Raw genomic sequence first — 17,447 nt, 5'->3', positions numbered from 1 at the left:
CCGGGGACCCCCTTGCAGTCTGGATTAATTCCAACTGAGGGGGATTAGAGGACAGAGACCTCGCCGTGTCCATAGACTGAGCCCCAGTCATGGATTGCAAAGTTTCAAGGATTTTTGCCATAGTCACAGACATTCCATCAGCAAAAACTGCAAAGTCTGTCCCTGACACCGGGGCAGGACTTACAAGCGTCTCAGCCTGGGTCACTACCCCTCCGGACTCCGGCTGGCAAAGCAGCACCGGATCTGAGCATTGCACACAATGGGGGTGTCACAAACCACCGGGGGGGTCACTCAGAAATCCCCCGCGCTGGCTACCAGTACGTCACAATCGGGGGGTAACAAGTGGGGGTCACCCCTCCTTTATACCTCCCGACCGACAGACAGAGCACGTGATGCGCTCTCTAGCGCCCCTCTTATAGTCAGGCCAATTATGGAATTGCCCGACAATAAGCAAGGAGGCCGCTATACTACTTATGCCGATTATTGAAGGGTCCCCGGTGAGAGTAAGGTATATATTCCCCCGACCTCCGCGGGCGGAATATATAAAATCTCCCCGAATCTCACTGGCCTCCCCACAATAATCCTTGGCACAATTCGCTGCCACCAACCGATTTACGGTAACTATTAGCCGAACACACAGACGTGGGATTCAAGATCGAGATAACAGAACAGCCCAAGATTAATTATATAATTTAATCAGCCTAAAGCACACTAGAACTACAATATATACAATAGGGAATCTACAGAATATACATATGTCAGAGTACAGTTACAATCAAAGCATGGGTTACAAACAGGCATACACAGTTCCAGCAGTTACCTTGTTGCGTCTGGCCACAGGGGGGCGCTGTAGACCAGGTTTCCAGGAACTCCCTCACAGGTCTTTCCCAACCAGGCCCCCGAGCAGAAGAACACTGGAAAATGGCCGAAGTAGGGTTATCAACCTGGGCAATCCAGGTCCCCTCCTACCTTAGTGACCTCACAGGGAAGCACTGCCACTCCCCCTGCATGGATCAGAATTATCCAGCAAAGGGGATATTGGCCATAACTTTGCCTGGGAGCGTCGTAGGCGGACGCCAATGCTCTCATTGTGACAGTTATGAATTTAGCTACAGAACGAGGGGACTCATGACCTGTCTGCCAGTTCCCCATTGGCTGATATCACGCCTGGGGCATTTCCCAATGTCCTGCTCCCATAAAAAGGGTGTGCCGGCATCGTCCACATGCGGACACACCATTTTTATGGTTGCCATATTTATCGGAAATATGGCTTGCGAGATATGAACCATTTTTTACTGGAGTCGTTCCGTCTGGCTATTTCCATAGCCTTGCTAACTAGCTAGCAGCCCCCACTACAGGGTGACGGCAGGGAGTCATCCTGTGTCCATTGTCCTCACACCACCTCATTTCCATATCACAGGACATGGCCATGGAGTTTGTTGCTAAACCAGTTGTGTGAAGGAAAGGGGGGTGACACCAGGAGAGGGCTTCCTGACATACTTGAATATCATGATTTATCGTCATATCTCCGGATTTACCTCACACCTCCCCCCTTTTGAGGGCGCTAGGGGGCAGCACACTCCGGTGTTCCCCCGTGCGCCCGTCCGCGACCTCTCCTTGTCGGGACAGCCCGTCTGCGTTACCGTGGTCACGGCCCCTTTTGTGGCGAATGGTGAAGTTGTATTGCTGGAGCGCAAGGCTCCATCGCAACAATCGCCCATTCGTCCCAGAGACGGTGTGCAACCAGCTGAGGGGATTGTGGTCCGTCTCCACGATGAAGTGGCGCCCGTATAGATAGGGTTGCAGACGCTGCAGGGCCCACACTATGGCCAGGCACTCCTTCTCCATCGTGGAATAGGCAACTTCCCTTGGTAACAGCTTCCTGCTCAGGTACAAGACTGGGTGCTCTTGGCTCGCAGAGTCCACCTGGCTGAGCACCGCACCGAGGCCGAAGTCACTGGCGTCGGTCTGTACTACAAACGGCCGCGTGAAGTCGGCTGCCTGTAGCACGGGCGGGCTGGACAGGGCGTCCTTTAGGGCCCGGAAGGCTGTCTCGCAGTCCATTGTCCAATCGACTGCAGAGGGCAGCTTCTTCTTGGTGAGGTCCGTCAAGGGCTTTGCCAGGCTACTATAGCATGGAACAAACCTCCTATAGTACCCAGCGGTCCCCAAGAAGGACATCACCTGCTTCTTGGTCCTGGGGGTGGGCCAGGATGCGATGGCTTCCACTTTCTCAGGCTCGGGCTTCAGTGTTCTCCCACCTACCCGGTGACCGAGGTACTGGACCTCGCTCATGGCCAGCTGACACTTTCCCGGCTTGATGGTCAAACCTGCCCGGTGGATCCGCCTGAGCACCTGTGCTAGATGCTCTAGGTGGTCCTCCCAGGTGGGACTGAAGACGGCAATGTCATCCAGGTACGCGGCCGCGTACCCTTCAAGTCCCTTGAGCAGGGTGTTGACCATCCGCTGGAAAGTGGCAGGGGCATTCCTCATCCCGAATGGCATCACCGTGGACTCGTACAGTCCAAATGGGGTAATAAAGGCAGAGCGTTCCCTGGCCTTGCGAGTCAGGGGGATCTGCCAATATCCCCGGCTCAGATCCATGATGGTCAGGTACTGAGCCCCGGCCAACTGATCGAGCAGGTCATCGATGCGAGGCATTGGGTACGCATCGGCGACCTTGACCGCATTGAGCCCCCTGTAGTCCACGCAGAACCGAGTGGTTCGGTCCTTCTTAGGGACGAGGACTACAGGCGAGGCCCAAGCGCTGTTGGATGCCTGGATCACCCCCAGCTTCAGCATCTCGTCAATCTCCTGGCGCATGTGTTGCTGCACCTCCAGGGAGACCCGATATGCTGAACGCCGGATCGGGGGATGATCCCCAGTGTCCACGTGATGGACAGCCAAGTCAGTCCTTCCGGGCTGGTTGGTAAACAACCCCCGGAAGGGGAGGAGAGTGGCCCACAGCTGGGACCGTTGGTCTTCCAAGAGCTGGTGGCCAACCTCCACATCCTCAATGGATCCGCCTGCCCTAACCTGGGCTAGCATATCCAAGAGGGTTTCCGCTTCTCCCTCCTCGGGCAGGTTGCACACGGGGAGCGCACATGCCTCCCGCTCATGATGTGCCTTCATCATGTTCACATGGAAGGGCTTCCGCCTTCCACGGGCAGGGTCCAGGGTGACCAGGTACGTTACAGGGTTGAGCTGCTGGTACACGAGGTATGGGCCTTCCCAGGCTGCCTGAAGCTTGTCCTGTGGTACGGGGACCAGTACCCACACCTTTTGACCCACTTGGTAGGTCCTCTCACAAGCGTTCTGGTCGTACCAACACTTCTGATCGGCCTGGGCTTGAGCCATATTGTCGTGTACCAGTTGCGTCAAGGCCTGCATTTTGTCCCGGAAGCGCATGACATACTCGATAACCGACACTCCAGGGGTGGCCAAATCCCCTTCCCAAGCCTCTTTCACCAGAGCCAGGGGGCCCCGCACACGTCGCCCGTACAGGAGCTCAAACGGTGAGAATCCTGTTGAGGCCTGTGGAACCTCCCGGTAAGCAAATAACAGGTGTGGGAGATACCGCTCCCAGTCACGCCCATGGGAGTCGACCAACATCTTAAGCATCTGCTTTAAGGTGCCATTGAACCGCTCGCACAGGCCATTAGTCTGTGGATGGTACGGGCTGGCCACCAGATGTCGCACCTGGACTTGCTTACAGAGGGCCTCCATCAGCTGGGACATGAATTGGGTCCCCCGGTCAGTGAGCATTTCCTGGGGAAAACCCACTCGGGAGAAAATCTCCAGCAATGCGGTGGCCACCTTGTCAGCCCGAATGGACGACAAGGCCACTGCTTCTGGGTACCGGGTGGCATAGTCCACTACCGTCAGTATGAAGCGTTTCCCGGAGCTGCTGGGGATGGCCAGCGGGCCGACCAGATCCACAGCCACCCTCCTGAAAGGCTCATCGATGATTGGCAGAGATACCAGTGGGGCTTTGGGGCGTGGCCCCGCCTTCCCCACTCTCTGACAGGTTTCACACGAACGGCAGTAGGCAGCCACATCGGCCCCCATTTTTGGCCAGTAGAAATGCTGGTTTAACCTGGCCTTGGTCTTAGCGATCCCTAGGTGTCCGGCCATCGGAATCTCATGTGCGATCCGCAACAACTCCGTCCGGAACGGATAGGGTACCACCAACTGTCGGTCCCTGGGCCACGCCTCCGGTGAACCCTGCTGGACCGTGGCCCGGTACAGCCGTCCTTGGTCCCAGACCACTCGCTCCGGGTCCGAGTCCGAGGGAGGCTGTGCCGCCTGCTCCTTAAGAGCTTTCAGGCTGTCGTCAGCTTCTAACGCTGCCTGAAACCCCTGACTAGATGTGGCCAGAATCGACGAGACTGTCACATCTTCAGTCAGTACCCCGGGACCTGTGTCCTGGCCTCCACCTGACTCGGCTGCCACTTGGTCAGAAGGGGAAGAGCTATCGGACCTCCGGGAGGCCCCTTGGCTTCCAGCACTCCCACTGCGGGTGACAGCGGCCACAGCCGCTGCGACCGTGGGTCGTGCCTGCTCCTCCTCCGTTCCTGACCAAGTCGCCGGTTCAGGCAGACCTACCTGGCTTCCTGACACCCCGGTTGTGGGGGAACCATGCACCGAGATCTTACCTGGGAGCACTTCCGCTCCTGGACCGGCCCCAATCTCACCTGCCTGTTCCCCTCCTGCAGCAACAGAACCCCGCTGTGAAATCTCTGGGGACCCCACATTTGCTGTGGTAGCCCCCACCCCACACACTGGTCCTCCCCCTGCAGCACCCTGCTCTCTGCTTATCCCTTCAGAGGGCAACAGATCCCAGCTCACAGGCTGATTACTTGTAGAGGCATTGTCACACCTTTCTCTGACCCCCTCCCCTGTCACAGCTGCAGCTGAGTGTGTGTCTATGGTGTCTATGCAAGCAGAAATATCAGAGTTCACTCCCTCCTCCCTTACATCATTCATAGATAACACATTAACATTGTCCGGAGGCATGTCAGTACTGGCTGAAGGTTCAGCCCTTGGTTGGGGCCCAAACTGGGAGGTTATCTGCCCCAAATCTGTCCCAAGTAGCACGTTTGCAGGGATCCGATCAGTTACCCCCACCTCCCTCACCCCTCGCCCTGCGCCCCAGTCCACATAAATGTCAGCAACAGGCAGCGCCGGGTCAGTGCCTCCAATCCCGGAGACAGCGAGGGTTTTTCCAGGGATCAAGTCTTGGGGGGACACCATCTCAGGCCGCACCAGAGTCACCTCCGAGGCGCTGTCTCGCAGTCCTATGGTCACAGACCGGCCGACGGTGACAGGTTGGAAGCTGTCCAGGGACCTACCACCACCCCCACCCACACAATACACCTTGGGCGGCCCTTGGGACGGGGACGGAGCCGGGGCCTTGGGACGCTGAGGGCACATGGCCTTGAAGTGTCCAGGTAGGTTGCACTGGTGGCACCGTCTTGGCTCTGCCACGGGCCTGGAGAGGGGAGTTGAGGGGGACACCCCCTGCAGTCTAGGGGCAGGTGGGGCAGTCGCAGAGTTCATCTTACCCCCTCTCCAGGTGCTGCTGGTGGCCGCTCTCCTGGCCTCAGGGGCCCGGTTGTTGGTGTAGTCATCGGCAAGGGCAGCTGTAGCCGTGGACCCCTTTGGCTTCTGGTCTCGGATGAACTGGCGGAGATCCTCAGGGCAGTTCCACAAGAGTTGCTCCGTGATGAACAAGTCCAGGATCTCCGGTCCGGTGGAAAGCTGCAGGCCTTGGGTCCAGTGGTCGGCAGCTCGGGCAAGTGCCCGCCGGTGGTCAGCCCAGGAGTCCTTTGGTCCCTTCTGTAGGCTCCGGAACTTCTTGCGGTAGGACTCTGGAGTGAGGTTGTACTGTTGGATCAGGGCCCGCTTGATGGTGTCGTAGCCCTGATCTGCCTCAGCAGGCAAGTCCCCAAGGACATCCAGGGCCTTACCCCTTAAACGGGGGGTCAGGTATTTGGCCCACTGGTCCTTGTCCAGATGGTGCTGCAAGCAAGTCCGTTCAAAAGCAGTCAAGAAAGAGTCCAAGTCTCCATCCTTCTCCAGCACTGGGAAGTCCTCAACACGGACCTTTGGAAGTTTGGTGTCTCGAAGGTCACGTGTGGCTGATGAGGGCCGGAGCTGAGCTAGCTGCAGCTGGTAGTCACGGTCTGCCTGTCGCTCTCGCTCTCGCTCTTCACGCGCTGCCTGCCGCTCTCGCTCCGCAGCCTCACGCTCTGCGTGCCGCTCTGCCCTGCGCTCTGCCAGGAGTTCCTTGTAGCCCTCCTGGTCTCCAGCCTGGAGAAGGGCCATAGCCATTTGAAGAAGGCTATCCGAGCCTCCCAGGCTCGGTGGAATGGCACGTGGTGATCTGCGGCCCGCTGCGGGGCCTGGTGATTCACTGTCCATTGCAGAGCGGAGGGCTGGCATCTGGCTCGTTGAGGACCCTTGGGTGAGCTGCTCCTCATCTTGTCCATAATTGCCAGCTTGTGCGCTGTCCTCTGCAGAACGGTTTTCTGGCGTCGAGCTCCTGGAGGACTCGTGGGCAACCTCCTCATTACTGCCCACAGCACCGTCCTCCCTCTCTTCGGCTCCTGCCTTAGCATTGGCCAGTTGCATAGCTCTGCTCCTGGTGCCATCAGCCATTCTTGCAGACTTTTGGTCACTGACACAGAACTGACACCTGATGCCTCCACACACCTTACAGTATCTGCACTCTGACACTCTAGTGTTGAGCTAGTCTGAAGACCCCAGCAGCCACAGCTGCTGCAGGCAGTCTTTAGTGTCTGGGAGTATGGGTCTCACACTCACACACACTATTATCTCGATCCCACCGCTATGCCACCAATATGTCACAAACCACCGGGGGGGTCACTCAGAAATCCCCCGCGCTGGCTACCAGTACGTCACAATCGGGGGGTAACAAGTGGGGGTCACCCCTCCTTTATACCTCCCGACCGACAGACAGAGCACGTGATGCGCTCTCTAGCGCCCCTCTTATAGTCAGGCCAATTATGGAATTGCCCGACAATAAGCAAGGAGGCCGCTATACTACTTATGCCGATTATTGAAGGGTCCCCGGTGAGAGTAAGGTATATATTCCCCCGACCTCCGCGGGCGGAATATATAAAATCTCCCCGAATCTCACTGGCCTCCCCACAATAATCCTTGGCACAATTCGCTGCCACCAACCGATTTACGGTAACTATTAGCCGAACACACAGACGTGGGATTCAAGATCGAGATAACAGAACAGCCCAAGATTAATTATATAATTTAATCAGCCTAAAGCACACTAGAACTACAATATATACAATAGGGAATCTACAGAATATACATATGTCAGAGTACAGTTACAATCAAAGCATGGGTTACAAACAGGCATACACAGTTCCAGCAGTTACCTTGTTGCGTCTGGCCACAGGGGGGCGCTGTAGACCAGGTTTCCAGGAACTCCCTCACAGGTCTTTCCCAACCAGGCCCCCGAGCAGAAGAACACTGGAAAATGGCCGAAGTAGGGTTATCAACCTGGGCAATCCAGGTCCCCTCCTACCTTAGTGACCTCACAGGGAAGCACTGCCACTCCCCCTGCATGGATCAGAATTATCCAGCAAAGGGGATATTGGCCATAACTTTGCCTGGGAGCGTCGTAGGCGGACGCCAATGCTCTCATTGTGACAGTTATGAATTTAGCTACAGAACGAGGGGACTCATGACCTGTCTGCCAGTTCCCCATTGGCTGATATCACGCCTGGGGCATTTCCCAATGTCCTGCTCCCATAAAAAGGGTGTGCCGGCATCGTCCACATGCGGACACACCATTTTTATGGTTGCCATATTTATCGGAAATATGGCTTGCGAGATATGAACCATTTTTTACTGGAGTCGTTCCGTCTGGCTATTTCCATAGCCTTGCTAACTAGCTAGCAGCCCCCACTACAGGGTGACGGCAGGGAGTCATCCTGTGTCCATTGTCCTCACACCACCTCATTTCCATATCACAGGACATGGCCATGGAGTTTGTTGCTAAACCAGTTGTGTGAAGGAAAGGGGGGTGACACCAGGAGAGGGCTTCCTGACATACTTGAATATCATGATTTATCGTCATATCTCCGGATTTACCTCACAGGGGGTCTTTGGAACCTGCTGGTAGAGCAGCCCCACATGCAGCACACGCAGTGTACACAGCCCTAGCCTTGGCAGCCTTGCGTTTTGTGGATGACATGTTGCTGCCTCCTCAGAGCGATCTGGGGTATCCAGCCAGGAAGCGACCTCACAGTGCAAGAAATAAATAAATATATATATCTGGTGACACAGTACACCAATGCACACTGAGGCACTAGAGGGGCCAGCTGAAATGCCGCTTACCGCCCGCTTAAGAGCGGGTGTGTGGTCTCCAAAAGCCCCCTAGTCCAGGTCTCCCAGAGCCTTGCGTCCTTCCTCTAGCCAGACTGCATGTAATGGCTGCCGGCGTCCTGGGAGAGGAGGGGGGGCGGGCCCTGGGCGTTCCTGACTAAGAGCGGGAAGCCTGCTTCCCTCTGTGCCTAGTGAGAGGGCTGGAGCATGTAAATCAGGCTCCAGCCCTCGTCGCTGCTGCGAAACAGCGTCTCTCCCCTACCCTGATTGACAGGGTGGGGGCGGGAACGAAGCGGAGCTAGGCCGCAAAAGCCGGGGACTGGATTTATAAACGCCGCCGCCGTAAAAGCGCGGTCGGCGTGTCCCCGGCGCACTACAAGTCACAGCAGCGCCGCCGGTCCAGTGGGGGTCGGCGCTGCGTTCCCACAACACAAAAGTCCCCCAGTAAACTGCAGGAACACCAACTCAATCGTTACGGTCCCCGGCGCACTACAACACCCAGCCAGCCCGGAGTGTGTCTGTGCCTGCCGGGGACACAGAGTACCTGTATGATGCAGGGCCTTGTCCCTGATTGTACTCCTGCTCCGTATCCATCAGGTGCTATGGGTCTGTGGATGGAGCCCGGCGTCAGAGCTTAGAGGCCGGCAGGATCCCACTTCCACAGAGCCCTACAAGGGGATGTGGAAGGAAAACAGCATGTGGGGCTCCAGCCCCTGTACCAGCAATAGGTACCTCAACCTTACAACACCATCCACGGGTGAGAAGGGAGCATGCTGGGGGCCCTATATGGGCCCTCTTTTCTTCCATCCGAAATAGTCAGCAGCTACTGCTGACTAAAATCTGTGGAGCCATGCGTGGATGTCTGACCTCCTTCGCACAAAGCTTGAAAACTGAAGAACCCGTGATACCACGGGGGGTATAGCCAGAAGGGGAGGGGCCTTGCACTTTTTGGTGTAGTGCTTTGTGTGGCCTCCGGAGGGCAGTAGCTATACCCCAATCGTCTGGGTCTCCCAATAGAGCGCTGAAGAAAGGGGGATACCACCTTAGGGAGAAATTCCGGAACCAGACGCAGAACCACCTTGTCCTGGTGAAACACCAGGAAAGGGGCTTTGCATGACAACGCTGCTAGCTCAGACACTCTCCGAAGAGAAGTGACTGCTACTAGGAAAACCACTTTCTGCGAAAGGCGTGAGAGAGAAATATCCCTCATTGGCTCGAATGGTGGTTTCTGAAGAACCATCAGCACCCTGTTCAGATCCCAGGGTTCTAACGGCCGCTTGTAAGGAGGAACGATGTGACAAACCCCCTGCAGGAACGTGCGTACCTGTGGAAGTCTGGCTAGGCGCTTCTGGAAAAACACAGAGAGCGCTGAGACTTGTCCCTTAAGGGAGCCGAGCAACAAACCCTTTTCCAGTCCAGATTGAAGGAAGGACAGAAAAGTGGGCAAGGCAAAAGGCCAGGGAGAAAAACCCTGAGCAGAGCACCACGACAGGAAAATTTTCCACGTCCTGTGGTAGATCTTGGCGGACGTTGGTTTCCTAGCCTGTCTCAGTGGCAATGACCTCTTGAGATAATCCTGAAGACGCTAGGATCCAGGACTCAATGGCCACACAGTCAGGTTGAGGGCCGCAGAATTCAGATGGAAAAACGGCCCTTGAGATAGCAAGTCTGGTCGGTCTGGTAGTGCCCACGGTTGGCCGACCGTGAGATGCCACAGATCCGGGTACCACGACCTCCTCGGCCAGTCTGGAGCGACGAGGATGACGCGGCGGCAGTCGGCCCTGATCTTGCGTAACACTCTGGGCAACAGTGCCAGCGGAGGAAACACATAAGGGAGCTGAAACTGCGACCAATCCTGAACTAAGGCGTCTGCCGCCAGAGCTCTGGGATCTTGAGACCGTGCCATGAACGCCGGTACCTTGTTGTTGTGCCGGGACGCCATGAGGTCGACGTCCGGCACCCCCCAGCGGCAACAGATCTCCTGAAACACGTCCGGGTGAAGGGACCATTCCCCTGCGTCCATGCCCTGGCGACTGAGATAATCTGCTTCCCAGTTTTCCACGCCTGGAATGTGAACTGCAGAGATGGTGGAGGCCGTGGCTTCCACCCACATCAAAATCCGCCGGACTTCCTGGAAGGCTTGCCGACTGCGTGTGCCGCCTTGGTGGTTGATGTATGCCACCGCTGTGGAATTGTCCGACTGAATTCGGATCTGCTTGCCTTCCAGCCACTGCTGGAACGCTTTCAGGGCAAGATACACTGCCCGTATTTCCAGAACATTGATCTGAAGTGAGGACTCTTGCTGGGTCCACGTACCCTGAGCCCTGTGGTGGAGAAAAACCGCTCCCCACCCTGACAGACTCGCGTCCGTCGTGACCACCTCCCAGGATGGGGGTAGGAAGGATTTCCCTTTCGATAATGAAGTGGGAAGAAGCCACCACCGAAGGGAAGCTTTGGTCGCCTGAGAGAGGGAGACGTTCCTGTCGAGGGACGTCGGCTTCCTGTCCCATTTGCGTAGGATGTCCCATTGCAGAGGACGCAGGTGAAACTGCGCGAAAGGGACTGCCTCCATTGCTGCCACCATCTTCCCCAGGAAGTGCATGAGGCGCCTCAAGGGGTGTGCCTGACCTTGAAGGAGAGATTGTACCCCTTTCTGTAGTGACCGCTGCTTGATCAGCGGAAGCTTCACTATCGCTGAGAGGGTATGAAACTCCATGCCAAGATATGTCAGCGATTGGGCCGGTGTCAGATTTGACTTTGGAAAATTGATGATCCACCCGAAGCTCTGGAGAGTCTCCAGAGTAGCGTCGAGGCTGTGTTGGCATGCCTCTAGAGAGGGTGCCTTGATCAGCAGATCGTCCAAGTAAGGGATCACCGAGTGACCCTGAGAGTGGAGGACCGCTACTACAGTAGCCATAACCTTGGTGAAAACCCGTGGGGCTGTTGACAGGCCGAACGGCAGTGCCACGAACTGCAGGTGTTCGTTTCCTATGGCGAAGCGCAAGAAGCGCTGGTGCTCTGGAGCAATCGGTACGTGGAGATAAGCATCTTTGATATCGATCGATGCAAGGAAATCTCCTTGGGACATTGAGGCGATGACGGGACGGAGGGATTCCATCCGGAACCGCCTGGTCTTTACGTGTTTGTTGAGCAGTTTCAGGTCCAGGACAGGACGGAAAGACCCGTCCTTCTTTGGGACCACAAACAGGTTGGAGTAAAAACCGTGACCCTGTTGCTGAAGAGGAACAGGGACCACCACTCCTTCTGCCTTCAGAGTGCCCAGCGCCTGCAGAAGAGCCTCGGCTCGCTCGGGAGGCGGGGATGACCTGAAGAACCGAGTCGGGGGACGAGAGGAGAACTCTATCTTGTAACCGTGAGACAGAATGTTTCTCACCCAACGGTCTTTTACCCGTGGCAGCCAGGTGTCGCAAAAGCGGGAGAGCCTGCCACCGACCGAGGATGCGGATTGAGGAGGCCGAAAGTCATGAGGAAACCGCTTTGGTAGCGGCACCTCCGGTGGTCTTTTTAGGACGTGACTTAGACCGACATGAATCAGAGTTCCTTTGATCTTTCTGAGGCCTTTTGGACGAGGAGAATTGGGACCTGCCCGCGCCCCGAAAGGACCGAAACCTCGACTGCCCCCTCCTCTGTTGGGGTATGTTCGGTTTGGGCTGGGGTAAGGATGTATCCTTTCCCTTGGACTGTTTGATGATTTCATCCAAACGCTCGCCAAACAATCGGTCGCCAGAAATTGGCAAACTGGTTAAGCGCTTTTTGGAAGCAGAATCTGCCTTCCATTCCCGTAGCCACAAGGCCCTGCGGAGTACCACCGAATTGGCGGATGCAACCGCCGTACGGCTCGCAGAGTCCAGGATAGCATTAATAGCGTAAGACGCAAATGCCGACGTCTGAGTGGTTATGGACGCCACCTGCGGCGCGGACGTGCGTGTGGCTGCGTCAATTTGCGCTTGACCTGCTGAGATAGCTTGTAGCGCCCATACGGCTGCGAAAGCTGGGGCAAAAGACGCGCCGATAGCTTCATAGATGGATTTCAACCAGAGCTCCATCTGCCTGTCAGTGGCATCTTTGAGTGAAGCCCCATCTTCCACTGCAAGTATGGATCTAGCCGCCAGTCTGGAGATTGGAGGATCCACCTTGGGACACTGAGTCCAACCTTTGACCACGTCAGGGGGAAAGGGATAACGTGTATCCTTAAGGCGCTTAGAAAAACGCTTATCTGGACAAGCATGGTGATTCTGGACTGCCTCTCTGAAATCAGAGTGGTCCAGAAACATACTCTGTGTACGCTTGGGAAACCTGAAACGGAATTTCTCCTGCTGAGAAGCCGACTCCTCTGCCGGAGGAGCTGAGGGAGAAATATCCAGCATTTGATTGATGGACGCAATAAGATCATTCACTATGGCGTCACCATCAGGAGTATCAAGATTGAGAGCGGCCTCAGGATCAGAATCCTGATCAACTGTCTCCGCTTCATCAACCAGAGATTCCCCCCGCTGAGACCCTGAACAATATGATGATGTCGAGGGAAATTCCAAGCGAGGTCGCTTAGTCGGTCTGGGGCTGGGGTCCGTGTCAGAACCCTCAGCCTGGGATGTATGAGACACCCCGGGAGGACATTGTTGGTCCAACTGAGGGGGGCCAGGGAACAATGATTCAACAGTGTCCCTGTGCTGAGATACCGGCCTGGACTGCAAAGCTTCTAGTATCTTAGCCATAGTCTCAGAGAGTTTATCCGTAAAGACTGCAAACTCCGTCCCCGTCACCTGGACAGTGTCAGCAGGTGGCTCCCCCTGGGCCCCTCTTAGCAGAGGCTCCGGCTGAGCAAGTGCAGTAGGGGCCGAGCAGTGCACACAATGAGGGTCAGTGGAACCTGCCGGTAGCGGGGTCGTACATGCGGCGCAGGCAGCATAATAAGCCTGTGTTTTGGCACCCCTGCCTTTTGTGGGCGCCATGCTATTGTCTTCCCTGAGCAACACAATAGGGAATATAGCCAGAAATCAACTGTGCACCATACAGTGTAAAGTATATACCATAAACATATAATGTATAGTTACACTACTGCACAATGGGGCTAGCACCACAGGTGCTGCTTACCACCCGCTTAAAGCGGTTGTGAGGCCACCAGAGTCCCTGCCTGGGTCTCCCAGAATTTGTCCCCCTCTGCAGCGTCCGAGGAGCTGACAGGAATGGCTGCCGGCGTCCTGAGGAGAGGAGGGAGCCGTGGGCGTGACCCAGAAAGTGCGGGAACTGGTGCCCCACTGTGCACAGTGATGGGGGTGGAGTATGCAAAGCATGCTCCAGCCCTCAGTGCTGCTCGTTCTGTGCAGCGTCCCGCCCTTCCCCTGCCTGTCAGGGCTGGGGGTGGGAGGAAAAAAGACTAGGCCGCAAAAGCCGGGGACTTGAGTAATAAGCGCGGCCGCCGTATAAGCGCGGCCGGCGCGGAAGTCCCCGGCGCACTACAAGTCCCAGCCGTGCCGCAGTGTTTCCATGGCAGCGGCGGTCAGCGCGGTAGTCCTTATACACAAACACACTCAGCGACGCTGAGTGTGTAATAGCACATTTAACCCGGTCAGCGCCGCGGTCCCCGGTGCACTAGCACACCCAGCAATGCTGGAGTGTTGCTGTGCGCGTCCCCACAGGGACACAGAGTACCTCCAAGTAGCAGGGCCATGTCCCTGAACGATACCCGGCTCCTATCCAGCAGGCTCCACAGGAGTTGTGGATGAAGCACGGTCTCAGTGCCTGGAGACCGATAGGATCCCACTTCACCCAGAGCCCTAAGGGGGATGGGGAAGGAAAACAGCATGTGGGCTCCAGCCTCCGTACCCGCAATGGATACCTCAACCTTAACAACACCGCCGACAAGAGTGGGGTGAGAAGGGAGCATGCTGGGGGCCCTATATGGGCCCTCTTTTCTTCCATCCGACATAGTCAGCAGCTGCTGCTGACCAATCTGTGGAGCTGTGCGTGCATGTCTGCCTCCTTCGCACAAAGCATAAAAAACTGAGGAGCCCGTGGGAGCACGGGGGGTGTATAGGCAGAAGGGGAGGGGCTTTACACTTTTAGTGTAGTACTTTGTGCGGCCTCCGGAGGCATAGCCTATACACCCAATTGTCTGGGTCTCCCAATGGAGCGACAAAGAAATAAAAGTAAATTTAGATTTTGTCACCTTTTTCTGAGATCTGAATAATATTTTGTCAAGGGAGGAATTTGGTTGAAGACTGCTAATGGAGTCCTCGTTTGGGATATTCAGAGACGGTGCCGTATTAGCTGTATATCAGTGCCAATATATATATCAATGTATATAAGACAAAGCACACACAGACATGCTCTCCTTGAGCTAGCATCACCAACTGAGCTAGTTTAATTCGATAGATCCAATTATACAGTAAGTAAGCATGAATAACCTTGTAGCTAACCGAGTGCTTTCACTCCCCTATTTTTCACATCACATTGCCTGCCCTCCCGTACATTCCTTCTATATGAACATTACTGATAACACTTTTACAGCTTCACATTTTGGCTTCATCATCTTCCGTTAATTCCTTCATGATTATACAACTTTGAATTATACTATAGGTCTGTGCAATTGCTACATAGACAGACAGATAATTATGCAACTACATCTACATTTTGATTATTTATATACACAGGTATTCTTATTACATTTAAACGAACAAGCTATTGCTCAGTGCCACCTCCACAATTTATTTTTGATCAGGGAAAACCGGGATGATTCAGACTTTAATTTTTATTTTTTTAAACCATGGTTTCTGCACTCTCTACTTTTTAGTTCCTATGGAGAACTTGTACCTAAGATCACTTGTTCTATTTATTGCAATGCGACAGTACAGCATAGAAATGACAGTCTCCTGGGAAGCTATGGCATGTAACGACAAACAATGGCATTTAGGTGTCCTCCAGGCTGCCATGGCAGCTTGCTGGCGCCTCGTGGTGGAATAGAAAAAAAAAGGAGGCAATGGGTGCCGCAACAGTTGTGTGATGCGGTTGCTTCCCTTAAATGCCACAGAGAGATTGCCAATGCATTTAGGTTATTAAACAGCAGTAATCAGACCCAGCTCTGATCGCTGCCGTAAAATACAGCAGGCACCGGTAGAGTGCAGAGTGGGATTAGTTCCATAGATGCGGCTTACCCAACGCGTGTTCGTATACTCCAGAGATCTGGGACACAGGTTCGGGCTTCTCATTTATCAGCGTCTTTGAGTTCAGCAAGCTGGACGAACCAGCCGAAACTGAGGACACGGAGGACACAGAGGAACGGGTGTCTTCTTGACTGGCTTCTAAAATGGGACTGTAAAGAGAAATGTTAGAATATCGCAAATTTAAAGACTTTTTCCAGTTCCAGAAAATCCATAATCAACACAATCCATTTAAAAAACAAATACTGTGCTTTACTCACCCTCCCCGGGTCCGCCAATCACAGAGCCCATTCTGTTAGAGCTGCTGAGCTAAGTGATTGGCTACAGCACTATCAATGTGACATAGGAGCTGCAGACAATAACAGACACCAAAAGCTGGGGCTGTGACTAGGGGATGGACCTGGGGAGGATGACTAAAGTACTTTTTTCTATTTCTTTTTCTTTTAAACAAAACTAGGTTGGGAGATTAAATGTAATTGTGTACCTCAGCTTCTTGGGGCACACTACTTGTATGTAGGACTCCTCAGACACTGGCATCTTCTCTCTGAGCGGCATCCTCTCCTGATCGGAGGTTTTGCCTTGTTTCGGCTCATCCTTGGGTTTCTGGAAAGGAGTGGATGCCAACTGAGCCGCTCTCATAAAGTCACACGTGTCCTCTGGATCCGCAAATAACGTTTTGTTTCCGCCGGAACCAGTTAGGATGGCCTCTTCACTTAGGGGTTCAATGTCCTCAATGGAGTCCTTGGAGAAAAAAAAAATAAAATAAAACTGTATACAGAAAAACTAATTAACAGATCTTGTTTCTTAAAGGGAGTGTGCCCTGAAATCTGATGAGATTTCTTAAAGTCACAATATATTGATAGATTTTATCACTATGCAGTCTCTACCAGCTCACATTTTTTTTTTCCCTTTTTCTAAGAACTTGTGTTTTGGAGGTATTTTTTTTGTAGGACGAGATGTACTTTTGAATGACACCATTCATTTACCATATAATGTACTGAAACACGGGGGGGGGGAATAAATCAAAAGTGGTAGAGTGAAATGGTTTTATAAACACAATTCTGTCAATTTTTGGGATTAGTTTCTATGGCGGTCACTGTGCGGGATAAATAACCTGGTGACATGATTCCTAGAACTACGGCAATGCAAAACTCTTTCAGGTATTTTTTTTCTTTTAGAGGTTACAATTGTATGTTACTTTTTAAACTCCTTGCGACTGTTTATTTGTAATATAGAATGAAAAAAAAAAAACAAAAAAAAACACATTTTGGGTACTCACCGTACCATAAAAATCTTTTTCTCGTAGCTACAACTACGACTGATGATTTGTAATTATAGAGTGCAAACAAAGAGGATTTTGGGTACTCACCATAAAAAATCTCGTACGTACAGCTATGACTGATTTTTTTTTTTTTTTGCATTCTATAATTACAAATCGTCAAAGCTGTACGTACGAGAAAAAGATTTTTATGGTACAGTGAGTACCCAAAATACTCTATTTTTAATATAGAATGCAAAATAAAAAAAAAAAAAGGATTTTGGGTACTCCCCATAAAAATGTCTTGTACATACAGCTATGACTGATTGTTTATTTTTTTTGCATTCTATTTTAAAAATAATCAGTCATAGCTGTATGTACAAGACATTTTTATGGGGAGTACCCAAAATCCTTTTTTTTTTTTTTATTTTGCATTCTATATTAAAAATAGAGTATTTTGGGTACTCACTGTACCATAAAAATCTTTTTCTCGTACGTACAGCTTTGACGATTTGTAATTATAGAATGCAAAAAAAAAAAAAAATCAGTCATAGCTGTATGTACAAGAGATTTTTATGGTGAGTACCCAAAATCCTCTTTTTTTTTTTTTTTTGCATTCTATATTAAAAATAGAGGAT

At 53.1% G+C, this 17,447-nt stretch overlaps 1 protein-coding gene across 3 annotated transcripts in view; it reads right to left on the bottom strand.

Moving 5' to 3' along the window:
• BUB1B (BUB1 mitotic checkpoint serine/threonine kinase B) overlaps positions 1-17,447 on the bottom strand; it is a 106,118-nt gene that overhangs the window by 20,455 nt on the left and 68,216 nt on the right. For all 3 annotated transcript variants that reach the window (XM_075330873.1, XM_075330872.1, XM_075330874.1), the window contains exons 15-16: positions 16,036-16,292; positions 15,546-15,703 (exon numbers count right to left, since the gene is read on the bottom strand). In XM_075330873.1, the coding sequence (XP_075186988.1) occupies positions 15,546-15,703; positions 16,036-16,292 (415 nt within the window). The remainder of the gene's footprint in view (positions 1-15,545; positions 15,704-16,035; positions 16,293-17,447) is intronic.

Source organism: Anomaloglossus baeobatrachus, chromosome 12 (assembly GCF_048569485.1).
Source record: "Anomaloglossus baeobatrachus isolate aAnoBae1 chromosome 12, aAnoBae1.hap1, whole genome shotgun sequence".
In the NCBI taxonomy this organism is placed as follows: Eukaryota; Metazoa; Chordata; class Amphibia; order Anura; family Aromobatidae; genus Anomaloglossus; species Anomaloglossus baeobatrachus.
This window is presented reverse-complemented; position numbering and strand designations above follow the sequence as displayed.